The 15,246-nt window shown below is 39.3% G+C and overlaps 2 protein-coding genes across 2 annotated transcripts in view; one reads left to right on the top strand and one right to left on the bottom strand.

The window, feature by feature from the left end:
* Positions 1-9,926, top strand: part of ryr3 (ryanodine receptor 3) — a gene marked incomplete at its 5' end in the record, with an annotated part of 112,208 nt that extends 102,282 nt beyond the window's left edge. Inside the window, 13 exon segments of the mRNA XM_080514075.1 lie at positions 211-297; positions 1,087-1,293; positions 1,372-1,502; positions 2,041-2,083; positions 2,660-2,787; positions 3,015-3,075; positions 3,594-3,740; positions 4,344-4,478; positions 5,077-5,233; positions 5,722-5,786; positions 6,717-6,817; positions 6,911-6,962; positions 8,506-9,926. Coding sequence (XP_080370201.1) covers positions 211-297; positions 1,087-1,293; positions 1,372-1,502; positions 2,041-2,083; positions 2,660-2,787; positions 3,015-3,075; positions 3,594-3,740; positions 4,344-4,478; positions 5,077-5,233; positions 5,722-5,786; positions 6,717-6,817; positions 6,911-6,962; positions 8,506-8,601 — 1,410 coding nt within the window. The 3' untranslated portion in view covers positions 8,602-9,926.
* Positions 8,795-15,246, bottom strand: part of aven (apoptosis, caspase activation inhibitor) — a 38,377-nt gene continuing 31,925 nt past the window's right edge. Inside the window, exons 3-6 of the mRNA XM_080514077.1 lie at positions 13,434-13,504; positions 12,431-12,526; positions 11,647-11,944; positions 8,795-10,144 (exon numbers count right to left, since the gene is read on the bottom strand). Of these exons, the coding sequence (XP_080370203.1) occupies positions 9,999-10,144; positions 11,647-11,944; positions 12,431-12,526; positions 13,434-13,504 (611 nt within the window). The 3' untranslated portion in view covers positions 8,795-9,998. The remainder of the gene's footprint in view (positions 10,145-11,646; positions 11,945-12,430; positions 12,527-13,433; positions 13,505-15,246) is intronic.

Here is a 15,246-nt window from a genome sequence, read left to right on the forward strand (position 1 = left end):
ATGCTATTGTGTATTAATGTTTATTTGGGTCGTGGTGGCCCAGAATCGCCCTTAAAAACAGAAGCAAGGCCACTTGAAGCCCTCAGTACATGAAACAAATGAAAGACTTTTCTTCTTATTCTAACGCAGCGCTCAGTTCTCTTCCAGTGAGCTTCTTGTAAAATGAAGACGAGCAGTTCTCAGTCTTATTGTTGCACTTTTCCTTCACAGAACTACTTGGCTCGTAACTTCTACAACCTCCGATTCCTGGCTCTGTTTGTGTGTTTCTCCATCAACTTCATCCTGCTCTTCTACAAGGTGAACTAATTGAAATAATATTGCGAACATGTAAATTCCAATACAATTTCCACAGACACAGGAACTCTTTAATTTTGTGAATATGCGTGCAGATAATATTTTCATCTTGTCTTATGAAGTTTTGTGTTCTTAATGTAAAGTTGCAGGTTTTTTAATTGATAAATTGACGTGACATAAAATATCGTTCATAAATCATTCAATGAAATATATCTAAACAAATATCCATTGAAAGAATAATCATTATCTAAAATATTAGAGTCTGTGAACATGACAAAAATGGAAAACGCGTAATATTTATGGTGGGAAATGTATTTTTACTCAAGTGAGTAACAAATGAAATGACTTTAATGCACAATTCAACTAACTTTTTGACAAACCTCAATGCATGAAAACAACCATCACATGCTGATTTGGACTCATGTGACTAATAACAGTAATGGAAGCATTTTCAGGAAAATAAACATGAACTGAGGACTGCCTGCCATGTGCATCTCTGTAAAACTTGAGTTTTATTCCAAATGATTTTAGTTTACACGTCATGGAAATGAAAATATAGAAATGAAAATAATGCAATATTTAATTTAGCTTTTCTGTTTGTTTACCGCAGCCCTCATTGTAATATTTATTTATTTATTTATTTATTACAAAGGCTTAATGGTTTTCTTTTCTCTCTGCTTCAAAAAACAACAATTGACTAAATAATGAGCTTTTTTTTTTTGTTGATAATTTTTAGGTGCATCTATACATGGCCCATACTTTATTTATATTTTTGCACATTTTGTTCCTCAGGTCACTGGCGAGGCTGACGAAGAAGTGGAAGATGAGAACAGCTGGGGCGGCGAGGAAGAGGAGGAAGACGACGAGAACACGTTCTTCGACATGGACGAGTTTGTGCTGCAGGAGAGCACCGGCTACATGCTGCCCACCCTGCGCTTCCTGGCCGTCTTCCACACCGTCATCTCCCTCCTCTGCCTGGTCGGATACTACTACCTGAAGGTGGGAGCGTTCGCCGCCAGCAGCACCTTCCTGGAGCTGAGGCGGTTTCACTCACAGGCCTCCCCGTGGTGCTTTCAGGTTCCTTTGGTGGTTTTCAAGAGGGAGAAGGAAATCGCCCGGAAGCTTGAGTTTGATGGTCTGTACATCACCGAGCAGCCGTCTGACGAAGACATCAAGGGCCAGTGGGATCGACTCGTCATCAACACCCCGTGAGTCTGAGTGTGATCCTCTCCTGTTTATCTCCACTTGGAAGTACTTTTCGACACTTTTTTTTTTTTTTGGTAGCACAGACCATCAAACACGATAGATTTGCTTGAGTTGAGGAGCTGAAAGCTGTCATTAGTGCCCACCTTACTTGTCAGATATTAACAACAATTCAAATATATGCTGTCAAAATATTGAGATCTGCATTATGAATTTTGTCCAAAGAAAGAAAAAAAAATACTTAACCGGTGCTGAGTTATCCAATGTTTAACAATATGTATTCACATAGCTGTACACCCTATGAACTAGCCAATACACAACAACCATTGGGAATGAAAATAAATAAATGAATTAATTATTATTATTTACGATGATTATATTAATAAGATTATTATTCATTTTGAACCGGGTTTATACATCCATGTACACTTACATTTGGAAATATACTGTGGATATATTTCCACTATTATGGAATTTAATTTACTGCATACTAACCATATTCATTCCAAGGAAACCCGACTAAACTCTTGACTTTTTCCGCAGGTCCTTCCCGAACAACTACTGGGACAAGTTTATAAAACGCAAAGTGAGTAAGACTAAAAACTACACTTACCTTTTTAGCATATTCAGGCCGGAGGATCTCTTGGAGTTAAGAGCAGTGTAGAGAATAAATGACATGTCTGACTGTCTATGATCGTGAACAATCAGCCTTCAAGTCTTGGATCTGCAGGTTAATGTTTCCATTGTAAAAACTGTGAGGATTCACTGTTAGTCTTATCATATCAAGGGCGGTTGGTTTGTCTGTGTTGTAACGTAACTTTCACAAAAAAATCTTTAGTCAGTTTTCCATTTATTTGATTGAAAATCCTACTTTAGGTGTGTTTTAAACTATCTTGCTGAGTTTTTTTGCTGTGTATTGTTATGTGACGCTAAATTCAATATGAGACTATCCCTTCATACATCTTCAGACACAACTGATGGGAATTTTTGCTTAAACAACTGAAAAAGGAAAGGAAGAAAGTTTTCTTAGGAAAAACTTGGTGTTGTCATTGCTGGTATAATTGTCTGTACATGCACTGAAGTAGAGAAAATGTTTCCCACCTCTGCTGAACAGGTTGGATTTTGAATAATCCTATCTGTGCCGTTCTTCCTTTGTCTGAAGGTGATCAACAAATATGGCGACCTGTATGGGGCTGAACGTATCGCTGAGCTGTTGGGCCTGGATAAGAGCGCTCTGGACTTCGACCCCACTGTGGAAACTGTGGAGAAAGAAGCTTCACTCGTCTCCTGGTGAGAAATCACAGCGATGGGAACACACCAGACGCGCGTTGGCTGGGAGGATTTTTCAGCTCTCCTGGCTTTGTATCTAAACAGGAAGCTGCATCGTCACAGAGCTGCCAAAATATAAGCCCACTTGTTGTTCTTTTTACTGATGCATGTTCATTCTTGATGCTAATGTTTACCGACACGTATTTTCTGTAGTTCTAATGAAACATTTCACTCTCACACTACTACAGGCTGAGCTCCATTGATACAAAATACTACATCTGGAAAATGGGAGTGGTCTTGACTGATAATGTAAGTTTATTATATAATCCATTTAGTGAAGTTTCATAATGTCGTAACACGTGTTTTAATCACATCAGTTAGACTTGAAACAAACTGACATGAGACAAAAATGTGATTTAAACATTTCACCATGTCATATTATGTAGGTGCTTTTTGACAGTAGTTCATGCACAATCAACAAGGTACACTATTTATCCTCTAGAAATATGATGAGTATTTACTGTAGGTTTCTCTTAAAAATGGGATCCAGACTGAGTGACGTAACCTGTGTAAACAGCAGTCACATATAAATAAACAAAGCGATAACATGGAGAGGACTGCCACTGTACTGATGATTTAGCTTGAATTTTAAGTGATATTGAGTGAGAATATGTATTATATTTTATGTATAACTTTTACTTTGGGTATTTACATCTGGGATGTTTAAATACCAGTTTTAGAGTGGTCAAAGCATACATTTAGAAGTTGAGGTGCCAATATTTGTCAATATTTAAAGGTTTATTTCTCTCTCTCTCTCTCTTCTTCAGAACTACCTGTATCTGATCTGGTATACCACCATGTCCATCTTTGGACACTTTAATAACTTCTTCTTCGCTGCTCATCTCCTGGACATCGCCATGTGCTTCAAGACGCTTCGCACCATCCTCTCATCTGTCACTCATAACGGCAAGCAGGCAAGTAGCGGGCCAGCAGGGGGCGCCAGAGTCCTAATAAGAAACATTCAGTCACAATTGAAGCTTCAGATTTCAGGGCAGCTTTTATCAAAATCTTCACTTCTTTGCATTAATGTAGGACTATTTTTGAGACGTTTGTATTAAGCATATAGGTTCTTTTTTTCCTTTCCTCAGACACCCAACACATGAGACATCCAGAATTCGAAGACCATTAATTTAATCTAAAGTAGATGCGTTTTCTTTCCGAGAGTCACAATCATTTCTAGTGTCACTAAGAAGTAGTTCTAAATTTGATATATATATATATATATATATATATTAGATGGTCATTCATTTATGTTTTATCCAACTCCCGTTTCAGTCACAGTTGACTGTCATGGCCGGGTCATTTCACTCATGCGGAAGAATGCAGACATATTTCTTATAAATTCACTTGTAGTGTCTTTAAACTTGGTGGTTGTTTGAACTTGTCTGCTTCTTCACTGAGGTGTTGCTCTTGTCGCAATTTTATTGAAGTCAAAGATTTTGAGGTGTGGCTGGCGATGACACGGCGTGTGTGTGTGTGTGTGTGTGTGTGTGACGCTGAGCTCTTTCTGCCGGCAGCTTGTGTTGACAGTGGGCCTGCTGGCTGTGGTGGTTTATCTCTACACCGTGGTGGCCTTCAACTTCTTCAGGAAGTTCTACAACAAGAGCGAGGATGAGGACGAGCCCGACATGAAGTGCGATGATATGATGACGGTACGTGTGACCACCTCCAACTGTTCATCCTACTTCTCATTTAGGGAGAAAAAAAACCCGATAGAAAACTGACAACGTTGGAAGGGGAAACGGGTTTCAGTCTTCAGACAAGACAGATTTTTCTCTACAAAAACAAAATTCTGAATAAACATAATCATTCGACCTTGGTCAGGGTATGAAGGCAAAAGCCACCTCTGCATTGAGTGGATCTATTCAGCTCAGAAATGTTTAATATTCGTGGTTACTATTCTCCAAATTAATCTCTTGTCAAAGCATTTGGCCTCTAAACAGAAGCCAATTCTATTTACAAGGACTAATGAAAATGTATTTCAGCGCCTTTTGGATTTGCAACGTTCAAATTCCCTGGCGCCTTTACAGCTTTCAAGGCACAGATGCTTTTCTCAACCTTGTGAGGCACATTTTTGCCTCTTTTGTGTTACTTTGTACCGAAGGTGAACAAATTCTCCCGTCTGCAGCCAAACTAAGTGTTTCAGGCTCAAACTAAAATCTACACATTCGCTTCAGCTTTTCCTCTCGTTTCCATTGAATAAATCACAGCTGCTTTTAATCCAGGTTCCTGTGTTTGTCCCTTCTGCAGTGCTACTTGTTCCACATGTACGTGGGTGTGAGAGCCGGAGGAGGGATTGGAGATGAGCTGGAGGACCCGGCTGGAGATCCCTATGAGCTCTACCGCATCCTGTTCGACATCACCTTCTTCTTCTTTGTCATCGTCATCCTGCTGGCCATCATTCAGGGTACCTGAAGTCCACCTTCTCCATGTCCTGCTGGTTGTGTTCAACCAGGGATATCTTTTAGTTCAGGGGCACGTACTGCTAAAATTATAACTATTAACGTGTAATAACTGATTGAAACGGACTGACTTTTAAATGTGTCCCACAGTTTTAGTGTAATGAGGCACAAATACAACAAATACATTATGAAAAAGTTTTTTTCTAATTGAAATATTTTTTTTACAAAACCTAAAATATGTTGGAATTTTTTAACGAAAAAATACTTTCACAAATTCAGACAGATTATGGCTTTAATGCTACTAATGCTTCTCCGCTGCTTCACTGATTTCTTGGCTCAGATCTCAGTGTTGTTTTATATCCTCAGTGAATAAATTAGGAGCAGCACTTGATTTCATTGAAAAGGAAAACAGTTTTCGCTCAATGTGGCAGTACAGATTTCACTTCCAAGCCATATGTTCTGTTAGAAGCTGCTTTGTTGTAACTGCCTTCAGGTCTGATCATCGACGCCTTCGGTGAGCTGAGAGACCAGCAGGAGCAGGTGAAGGAGGACATGGAGGTAAGAGTCGCTACATTACGATGTGGGAAGGACGCTCGCAAACTTAGATTTCATTATAAGATGTATGTCTCCTAAAATCAACATGTAGCAATCCACTAAATCCATCCTGAGCAGGTTCAGTTTAAATATTGATTTTTTTTTTGTGGATGGCTGTGAGGAATTTGATGTTTGTTGAACATAAAATTTAAGTTGATGTAAGGTGACGTGGTTCACAAGAATCTGCATCTGAGTTTACTCACATTTATTCAGGTTTCAAAGCTCCTGTTTGGTTTAATTATGTTAGAATGTCTTGTATGACTCTGGCTTTGAAGACATGATTGGGTCACATACTCATACTTTAGTCTTTATTATATATTCATGAGTCAGTTTCCTCTAGGCTTTATAAAAACTAATCCACACCATAAGGGTCACTTTTAAAATTTGACTGCTTGTATTTAAGACGATTAATGTAATTATTAACATTTAACAGCAGCCCTCTATAACTGTACTGGACAGAAGCTGAAAGCATTAGCTTGAAAGATGTCCGAGATAGTAAAAAATACTGTCACCAGTACTTCCTCAAACCTTGCATACATTTTAGTATTTACATCAGATGTTAAAACCCGAGTTAGTTATCGACGCTCACAGGGGTGTGAAGATGGCTTTGCAAATTCTGTTTTTAATTGACATTAGATCTAATGAAAAGAAATAACTAATAATGTTTATTAAAGACTCATGGAACAATACACACAATGGGGATCCATAATAAAGACCACTACAGCTCTTGTAAAACTTTGTATTGCACCATCTTTTATATCAATAGTTTCCTTATTGTTGCAGTTTTTTTTCAAATATTCGGTTCTGCACGACTTTGAGATGGTTTATTTCCCTCAATAAGTCTGCAGATGACTTTGTACCGTGTCGCCCTCACCCCCTTTCTTCCTCTGTCAGACCAAATGTTTCATCTGTGGCATTGGGAACGACTACTTTGACCGGACACCTCATGGGTTTGAGACCCACACCTTACAAGAGCACAACTTGGCCAACTACTTGTAAGTGTGGCGGCAAAGACGAGCAGGCAGAAATCCCCCGACATGGCAAGGCTTTACAGTATTTCTGAGCACCGGTCCACCCTCTGTGTGCAGGTTCTTCCTGATGTACCTGATCAACAAGGACGAGACGGAGCACACGGGTCAGGTACGTGACAGATTTCACAAATCACGTCTCACCCGCGGTCTGCGACCAACCTCAAGACAACAAAGGAAAAACAGGAAGGTTACGGACTCCAAACTCCGGTTTTACTTATGCAACACATCAAGTGGGCTGAGATGTTGCACAAGTGCAGGAAGGAGGGAGACCGCGTGGGTTTGCTTTGACTTTTCTTATATTAACTTCTTATTGCACCTGAGAATCGAGTCGTCTTTTCTTTGTTTTATGCACATCCACTGTACTTACGCCGTACACTTAGCGAAAAAGAAACTCCAAAATGTTGCAGTTCCTCCAAAGACGGAACCAAAAGTCGGCTTTCTTCCGGAGAATAATCCAAGCCAAGACCAACCGAGTTGGATCTTTAATTTGTAGCCATAGACGTAATTAAAAATGTGAGGAGAGGAAAAGAGTTTGAGCTCAGTAATTGGCAATTAAATGAATGCAACATAAAGTGCCAGTTTAGGATCATTTGGTATCTAATTTCATTTGGAAGCTTCTTCAAATGATCTGAAATGTTCTCTAATATGTAGTGTTTTAAGAGATAGTGAGTGTTAAAAACATTTTGCACTTCGTTAATAAACACTTTAAAGGCCGCAGACGCCAAAAAAACAGTATTTTGGCCAGAGAAATATTAGGCGCTGCTCTGCATGTCCTTGATGACACAATAGTCACAAACTGATCGACATGAATGGCTTTAATGTTTTTTGCTTGGTACAATGTAAAACAGGATCAGTTGGCAAGTTGATGTATCGGCTCCTTGTTTAAAATCAGTTCAGATAGTTTTACGAGTGATGACGCAAACTGCTGAATATTCACTGCACAAATACTTTGCATCGAATAAATCTGCATGGCAGGTTTATATTTTTCACATAAATATGAAAAATGGAGCCTTGAAAAGAATATTTGTTTGCATGTTTGTCGAATCTTTATTCTTAAGAAGCAAAAGATTCAACGTCACCTAATAATGGTCTCTTCACCAAATGCAATTGTTTAGTTCCAAGGGTATTAAATAAAATAAAAAGCATCTAATTAAGCAGCTTAAGCTCCGACACAGCGAGTGTGTACAAATGGAATATTTTTTTCTTGCCTTTTTTGTTTGTTTGAGAGCCGTCTGGAGATGCTGCTGGCACATTTGAGGAGACGCAAATACCAACAATATGTCACTGTTGTTTCCTTTGTTCCACATTGTGATTTGTTGAATTTATCTGCAAACAATGATTTGCTACTAAATCAATCTGCACACTATGCTCAGGTCTATATCGTATGAGGGGGAACTGACATGAGCACAACAAGACATTAAATAAAGGCATTCTCAGATGCAGCTGAGATTTGTTTCAGTATTTTAATGCATTTTGGCAAAAACAGTGTGAGGGCATGACTTAAATATTCAACCTGTTAGATGTTTTTTGACATTAGCGTTGGTTAAAAGGCCCAAATTTGCAGGTAACCGGTTTATTTTGACAATTCATAAAAGATGAGCCAATAAACACCAGATAAAACATTTATCTCAAACCTGTCTTTCCATTCACAGGAGTCGTATGTGTGGAAGATGTACCAGGAAAGATGCTGGGACTTCTTCCCCACTGGAGACTGCTTCCGGAAGCAATACGAGGACCAGCTGGGTTAGAGTGGGCAGCCTCGTCTGGTGCCCCGAACGCCCCCTCTCTACTTTCCTTCTATCTGAAAGACGCTGAACTGAATTTCACCCTGTTATCAGAAACTGAACGTGCTGCCATGGTGTCGAAAAGGAAGAACACAACCTTGGAATGAATTCTGATTAAGACACACAAACACACACACTGATCCGAAGACTCCGATGATTGGACGTTTTGTGTTTTGTGCATTCAAGTCCTCTTTTCCTTGTTACTGGGGAAAAAAAAAAAAAAAAAAAAATCGCCACAACGCCTCTTTTATGCAAATCTCTTGGTTTGATTCGAACTCACATTGCCTTTTCACTTGCTTAACCCCCAACCTGCTGCACAATTTGTTGGTGTGTAAACATCTGATATGCGTGTGAAGGGTTACAGCATGACGAATGAATGTCTGAATATGCACAATTTCGAGATTACCGCCAGGACATCGGCGTCACTTGCTTCCAACCCAGCTGAAAGGACGTGTGCTGTTAAGACATTGAATGAAACGAGTGAGACCCGATTTGCCTTTTTAAACTGGTTCAAATCGGTCTGATGAAATTAAAGCCGGTTCTTCCAGAGGACCAGAGGTCACTTCTTCACTTTTAGGTGTTTATTAAGTGCCAACGTGCCTTAAGAGAAACTATGCAATGCAAAGAAACAGTTGTTTTTCTCCCTCCTGACACAAGTAGTGCTCTCGTTCTGGATTAGTTTGAAGCTAGTTTTGTGGCTTTTAAAATTTAGAAAAAGAGACATTTGTTGTATAAAATCTAGATGAAGCCTTGTGTAAATGTTGCTTAGTTTGGTTTTGTTCCAAAAGTGTGGCGTCTTGCCTGCCTGCACTTCTTTCCACAGTAGAAGAAACAGAGGAATTAAAAAGACAAACACTCAGTTCATGGATTTATTGACGACAAACTGCTATTGTATGGCCATTTGTATGTATGTAGTCGCTTTGGTAAACCTGCATTTCTTTTGAAGAGGGGGGGAAGAAATGAATAAAGTAACTGACGCAATAAACCAAATGTGTCCTTTGTGACCCGTTTCTGTATCGGTCCGTCTTCTTTGGCAGCGGAGACGTCGCTGATGGTGACGCTCCTGCAGTGGGTAACTTTCACAGTCTCACAAAGAACAGAGACTTCTTTCTCTGAAACATGAAGTGCTGAGGGAACATTTTGACACATTCTCATAAATGTTCGAAACATACTGTACTGCCTTTCCAAAACACATTGTCTCTCTTCTAGTTCAAGAAAGAGAACTGGACGCAGAGGGAGAGCGAGAGCGAGGCCGATGTGAACTGGAAAAACCTCACACCAGTCCTTCAGGAACTTACTGCGCAGTGTGAAAAACTTACTGCAGCTTCTATATTTAGACGTCCGCCATGTTTCCCTGCCGGTCAGGAGATCATGCTGTCCAGCCAGTCCTCCAGGTCCTCCTCCGTCATCTCCTGCTTTGCAGGCGGAGACTTTGGAGGCGTGTCAGCTTTGTCTTTAACTTCTTCCATCTTTTCCTCCGACGCCTCCTGGACCACCTCCTCACATGCTGAGGATTTAAAAAAAACACATGACTGAGGATTAGTCGTAATCACACATCGTATGACCAAACGCCAACCCCGGCAGAGCAACACATCCAAACTATGATATGTGAGAAATGTACAAACTTTTCTCTCTAATTTCTAAATATTTTATGAGACGGTAACACAGTCCAATATCTGCTAATCTTCATGTTTTTGTCATTTTAAAGAAAGCACTCTGCTATTTGTGGTTCAAAGGGCTTCACATTAACTACAATTGTAATTTATATTAGAAGGTTAAGGTTGTAAGACAAATTATGAGATTGTGAATTTTCATTTAATTTCAGGTCAGTTGCCTGCTGCTTAAGCTAAAAGTCAATTTAATATACATTTGTTTTGAGGCAGAGTTACGTAGGTTAAAGAGACCACTTTGAAATTCACTTCCATCTCTGTGTTCATCATAAATATATGCTTAAAGCTAATTAAATCACTACTATGCATAATATTAAATGTAGCAGGTGCTATTTCAAAAAGCTAATAAATTAACCCCGGCTTCTTATTGCATAATTTATAATAGAAAGTAACAATATGCTTTATGTTAATCTCATTAGTACACCTGGCTTCGCTTGAAGATTTGCTGCTGAGCTTTACTTTAAAACACATGTGATGTGTTTTATCCACTCTGGAGTCTCACAATCCACCCAGCAGCACCTTCCATTCATATAATAAGCATGTTCTAGTATGTTGGGCTAATCTCTACAAATCAAGTGTTAAAACATGCGGATTTGCTGTTTTGGTCTGAGTTATCTGCTGGACAGATCTGGGCTGTTGCCAGGCAACCAGCAAAAATCGAGCCAAGAAAGAGTCAGGCACAAAGGGGGAAAAAAAGGCAATCTGTAATTTTTCAGCTTGAATCATGCAGAAAATGATGTTGATAATTGGTGAATTTCAAACTTTCACCACCAAGTTTCCATGTGAAGGATCAAAGTCCACCGATAGACGAAGTCAGTTTGTCCAACGTCATGAACTGTTTCTGCAGCGTGGGGCGTTAAAGTCGAGTCAATCTCTACTTCGGTAGAAGTACAAATACTTTAGTGAAAAAGCAGCTCTAACTTTTCACTTAAAGTAAAAAAAACCAAGGTCTTCGAAGGACATTTCCAATGTCTGTTTGTGTTCTTCAACCAGACAAGTTCTAACGTTATTTTCAATAAGGCCCTGAGTGGAGGACATGCCACTGCTCTGAATCCCCTCCTCGCACCTTTTCTGTCTCGTCTGTTCTTTTACTGTCTGCCATTTTTCATCTTTCATGCACATAAAAGTCCTGCCTTGTCTGCAGATACTGTCCACTGAGGTCAAATCAGTCTTCATGTTGGGTATGCACACATTTTTCTTTTTCTCTCTAATAAAAATGAAAGCAACAAGTCATAACGGGAAACTACAAGTGTTAAAATGTAGTGTGAAAAATCTACATTTTAAGAAGTACAGTGTTCTAAATGACTTCCCTCCTGTGGTAAACTTAAAAAATACTCACACGTCTTCTCTGGAGCGGCGTCCGGCTGATCTGCTCCGCTGACAGACGCAGCATGGGAGAGCGGATTCTGTAAACTGAGGAGCTGCTCCAGCTCTTCGTCATCGTCGTCCTCCTGAGCAGCAGCAGCAGCAGCAGCAGAGGGAACCTGGGAGCCTCCAGCTGGACTCGAAACCTCTGGGACTTTCTGGTCAGTGTTGAGATTTTTGAAAGCTGCAACTGGAGGAGTGAACCTGGATGTTTTGAGGACGTCTGGTTTGGGTGCGAGGGGCATGGCGGGAAGCTCCGCTGGTGTCGAGACCTGAAATGTGAAACGGAATAAAAGAGCTTTAGTTGGCGAGGTGAAAAGACAACAGTATAAATTGCAGACAACTGTACTGAGAGCTGCAGGGCAGAAAAGTCAACATATTAATCCAAAACCTTTACTCTTGACCTCCACAATAGACGCAAACAGTTTTTTTTATTTAAATACAAATTTTAGCAAAAACCAACTCCAAAACGCTTTATAGCTTATACATGTGTAAGTGTCCAGCTGGGCCTGAATATTGACTTTTTAACTTGTTAACATGTGTAAATGAGCACAGGGCATTCTTCCTGACATTTTCTATACTAATTAATCCAACCCAGACCAGCAGGGGGCAGTCTCTTTATCATCTTGTAGATGTAATGTGCAGCTTATGTTAGTCTAGACACCATCAGGTTCTGAGATTTGGGAGGATTTTCTCTTGACACTGAACACAGCACAACTTCGGCTGAATCTGAAGGAGGTGCAGTGAAAAGCTCCTACCTGAACCAGCTCAGCCTCCAGGTTGAGTCTCTGGTGGAGAGGCAGTTGTTGAAGAGTCTGAGCGAGAGCGGGAAGATCCAGGGACACCACAGACATCTGAAGAACACGACGGGTGATTAACGCAGTTGTGAGCAGTCAACATGTTTACACCCAGATTAAAACTGTCCAAATATGTGGAAACATGGAGAGTAGAACCTTCTTTTTTTTTTTAACCAAAGTTTCTAATTATAAAAACAGTTCTGCGATTTGTGCGTCTTTAATAAACCTTTAAAATCTGCTAGATTCTACCTGAAGCTCATTAATACCTCACTCGAAGGAGCCAGCAGGAAGGAAAAACATTCACCAGATTTGAATTAAGACATTGGCACTCTAATCCAACTCTTACAGAAGAGATTATTTCAATGATTTTAGGACCGTAATCTCCCCGTGGTCTGCATCCATGTGTTGATCACTGGCTTCAATTCAAAGCTGCACATGTGAGATGGTTAACTAATAAAAAACCTGTCTTGTCCACTCCGGTTTTATGGAGGCAGGTTATGACGCATCACAAACATGCACTTGGTTTCTAATCCAGCCCTCCAACAAACTGGCAAATACTATGTGTGATGATGGAAGTGTAAACATACCATAGTATTTTAAGCTGTTTCCATTTGTTTTTATTAGAAGACTTTATAAAACTAAAACAAATAGCTGAAAGGTAATGACAATACCTTGTTTTGGGTTTTTTTTTAATACAGATTTTAACAGATTTTAACTGCTTTTAACGATTGTGATATCCTACAAAATGAACAAGATGCTAGTAGAACTTTTTTTGACCTTATGAGAGTGCGTCAGGAGGACTCTGCTGAGTGCACATAATGGATTCTCAGTGTTTGTTTACTTGTAAAAAGTGACTGCTGGCCAACTGAAACTAAATTGAATATTAAGGTAATGAAGGGTGTATCGGTAATCAATAAGATTGGTTCATGTGGCCTATTTCTATTGAAGATGAACAAAGATCTACCTGACTGGTTATGAATGGATTCGTCTCCCAGTCCTTTTCTTCTGAAAACCGGAACTGCGTGAAGGAATCACCTGAAGGAGACACAGAAACAACAGCTTGACGTAACGACGGCAGACATATCGTGGGATGAAATCAGGGCTTCGCGTACCTGCATCATCTTGTGAATAAAAACAACCTGCAGCCTTGCAGTGTTTCTATGAGCCAAGCCAGTGACATTCACACCCTAAAATATCCAACGCAGCGATCAATACACACCTGTGGTGTTCTTGTACGCTTTGGTTTTAGTATATGCATGCATATTTAGAAAATAATACAATTTAAAAGTTAGATTTATAACACATAACCTTAAAAATGTCAATGTTTCTCAAAGTATTCTAATTATTTAATGATGCTCAATTTCTTTTTTTTAAGTGGGAGTCACATTTATTCCGATAAAACCTTTGAAAAGTAGAAAATAAATACAATTTAAATAATATTCAGTGTCTTTTAGAAGCATAGATATAATGTAAATAGTGGTTCATGTTCAATTTAGAGTTGAAAATGATGCATTATAAAGAAATGCTGTGCTTTTACGTTATTATTTACATATGCTTTTAACAGAATAGTAACATGAAGGAGACATTTTCTGTAAGGTTGTGGCTGTAAAAATATATAGACTTGCATAGCTCTCTCTGTTAGCTTTAGAATTAACTAAATGACGAAGTGGTCACTATACAGTTTAACTCCTGTTTACCAGAGGAGGAGCGCCTTATAAATCCTGAACCAACTCTGTCCGCCTGACAGCCACATGAGAGGTGTCCCACTGCAGCTAATATTAACATTAGACTGCATGAATAACGCTAAATAAACATTAGTTCAGTTCTTCAAGACCTGTCCAACATGCTGTAAAACTGTTACTTTAAAAAAGTGCCAACATCGACATTATAGAGCATCTTTGTCCAACTGAGTGACGTAAACTGAAAATGTTAATGAGTTTAACCTCGACTGAGACAATAAAAGTAAAGTAACCAGCTTTAAAGTTTTGATCTCATTTGTAATGCAGGGACTTTGACTGTTAACTACAGAAAGGATAATGTGTCAACAACAAAAAACCTGTTTATGCTTCATATTTATGTTCCAACGTTTCTCAGTGAACCTGAGAAAATTCCTTTCAGTCATATTGATGCATCAGACATCAAGTGGCCATATATATATATATATATATATATATATATATATATATATATATATATAATCTTTTTGATCAGGTACCCGCATTAATACTAATATTATTTCAATCACATTAAGATGGCTAATGTTCACCTTTGCGTCACCGATTTCTAATCGCGAAGCATTGCGGCCATGTGTTGTTAAGATCTGGTCTCAGTGTTGACCAATGACCTTTACTCCCACTGAGCCAGTGGGGTCCAGAAGGCACGGATGAGAAACAGCAGTTAAAGCCACTTAAAAATTAGTTACTGCAGAGGAATATAACCGTGGCCCTGGGGACAAACTGTATTGCATGTTTTAGATGTTCATGTGGCTTCAACACACCTGAATCTAACGGTTGTACCATCACCAAGAAGCTTGAAGGAGAGCCCTTTAGATGTGCTGGAAGAGTGAGATTTATATCTTTTTGTTATTTGAATACTGTGCAAAACTGCTTCCGTGGGCTGGATTTAACTCTCCTGTGGGCCTGATGCTTGAGATGTATAATTCTTAGTTTAATAGCAAAAGTTGATCCCATTCCAATTAATCTTCTCTATTTTATTTAAGAACGTCCTCTCACCTCGGTATAGCGCAGCTATCCCAGCAGATTTTATGTAAACTGTTG

The sequence above is a fragment of the Blennius ocellaris genome, assembly GCF_963422515.1.
Source record: "Blennius ocellaris genome assembly, chromosome: 18".
In the NCBI taxonomy this organism is placed as follows: domain Eukaryota; kingdom Metazoa; phylum Chordata; class Actinopteri; order Blenniiformes; family Blenniidae; genus Blennius; species Blennius ocellaris.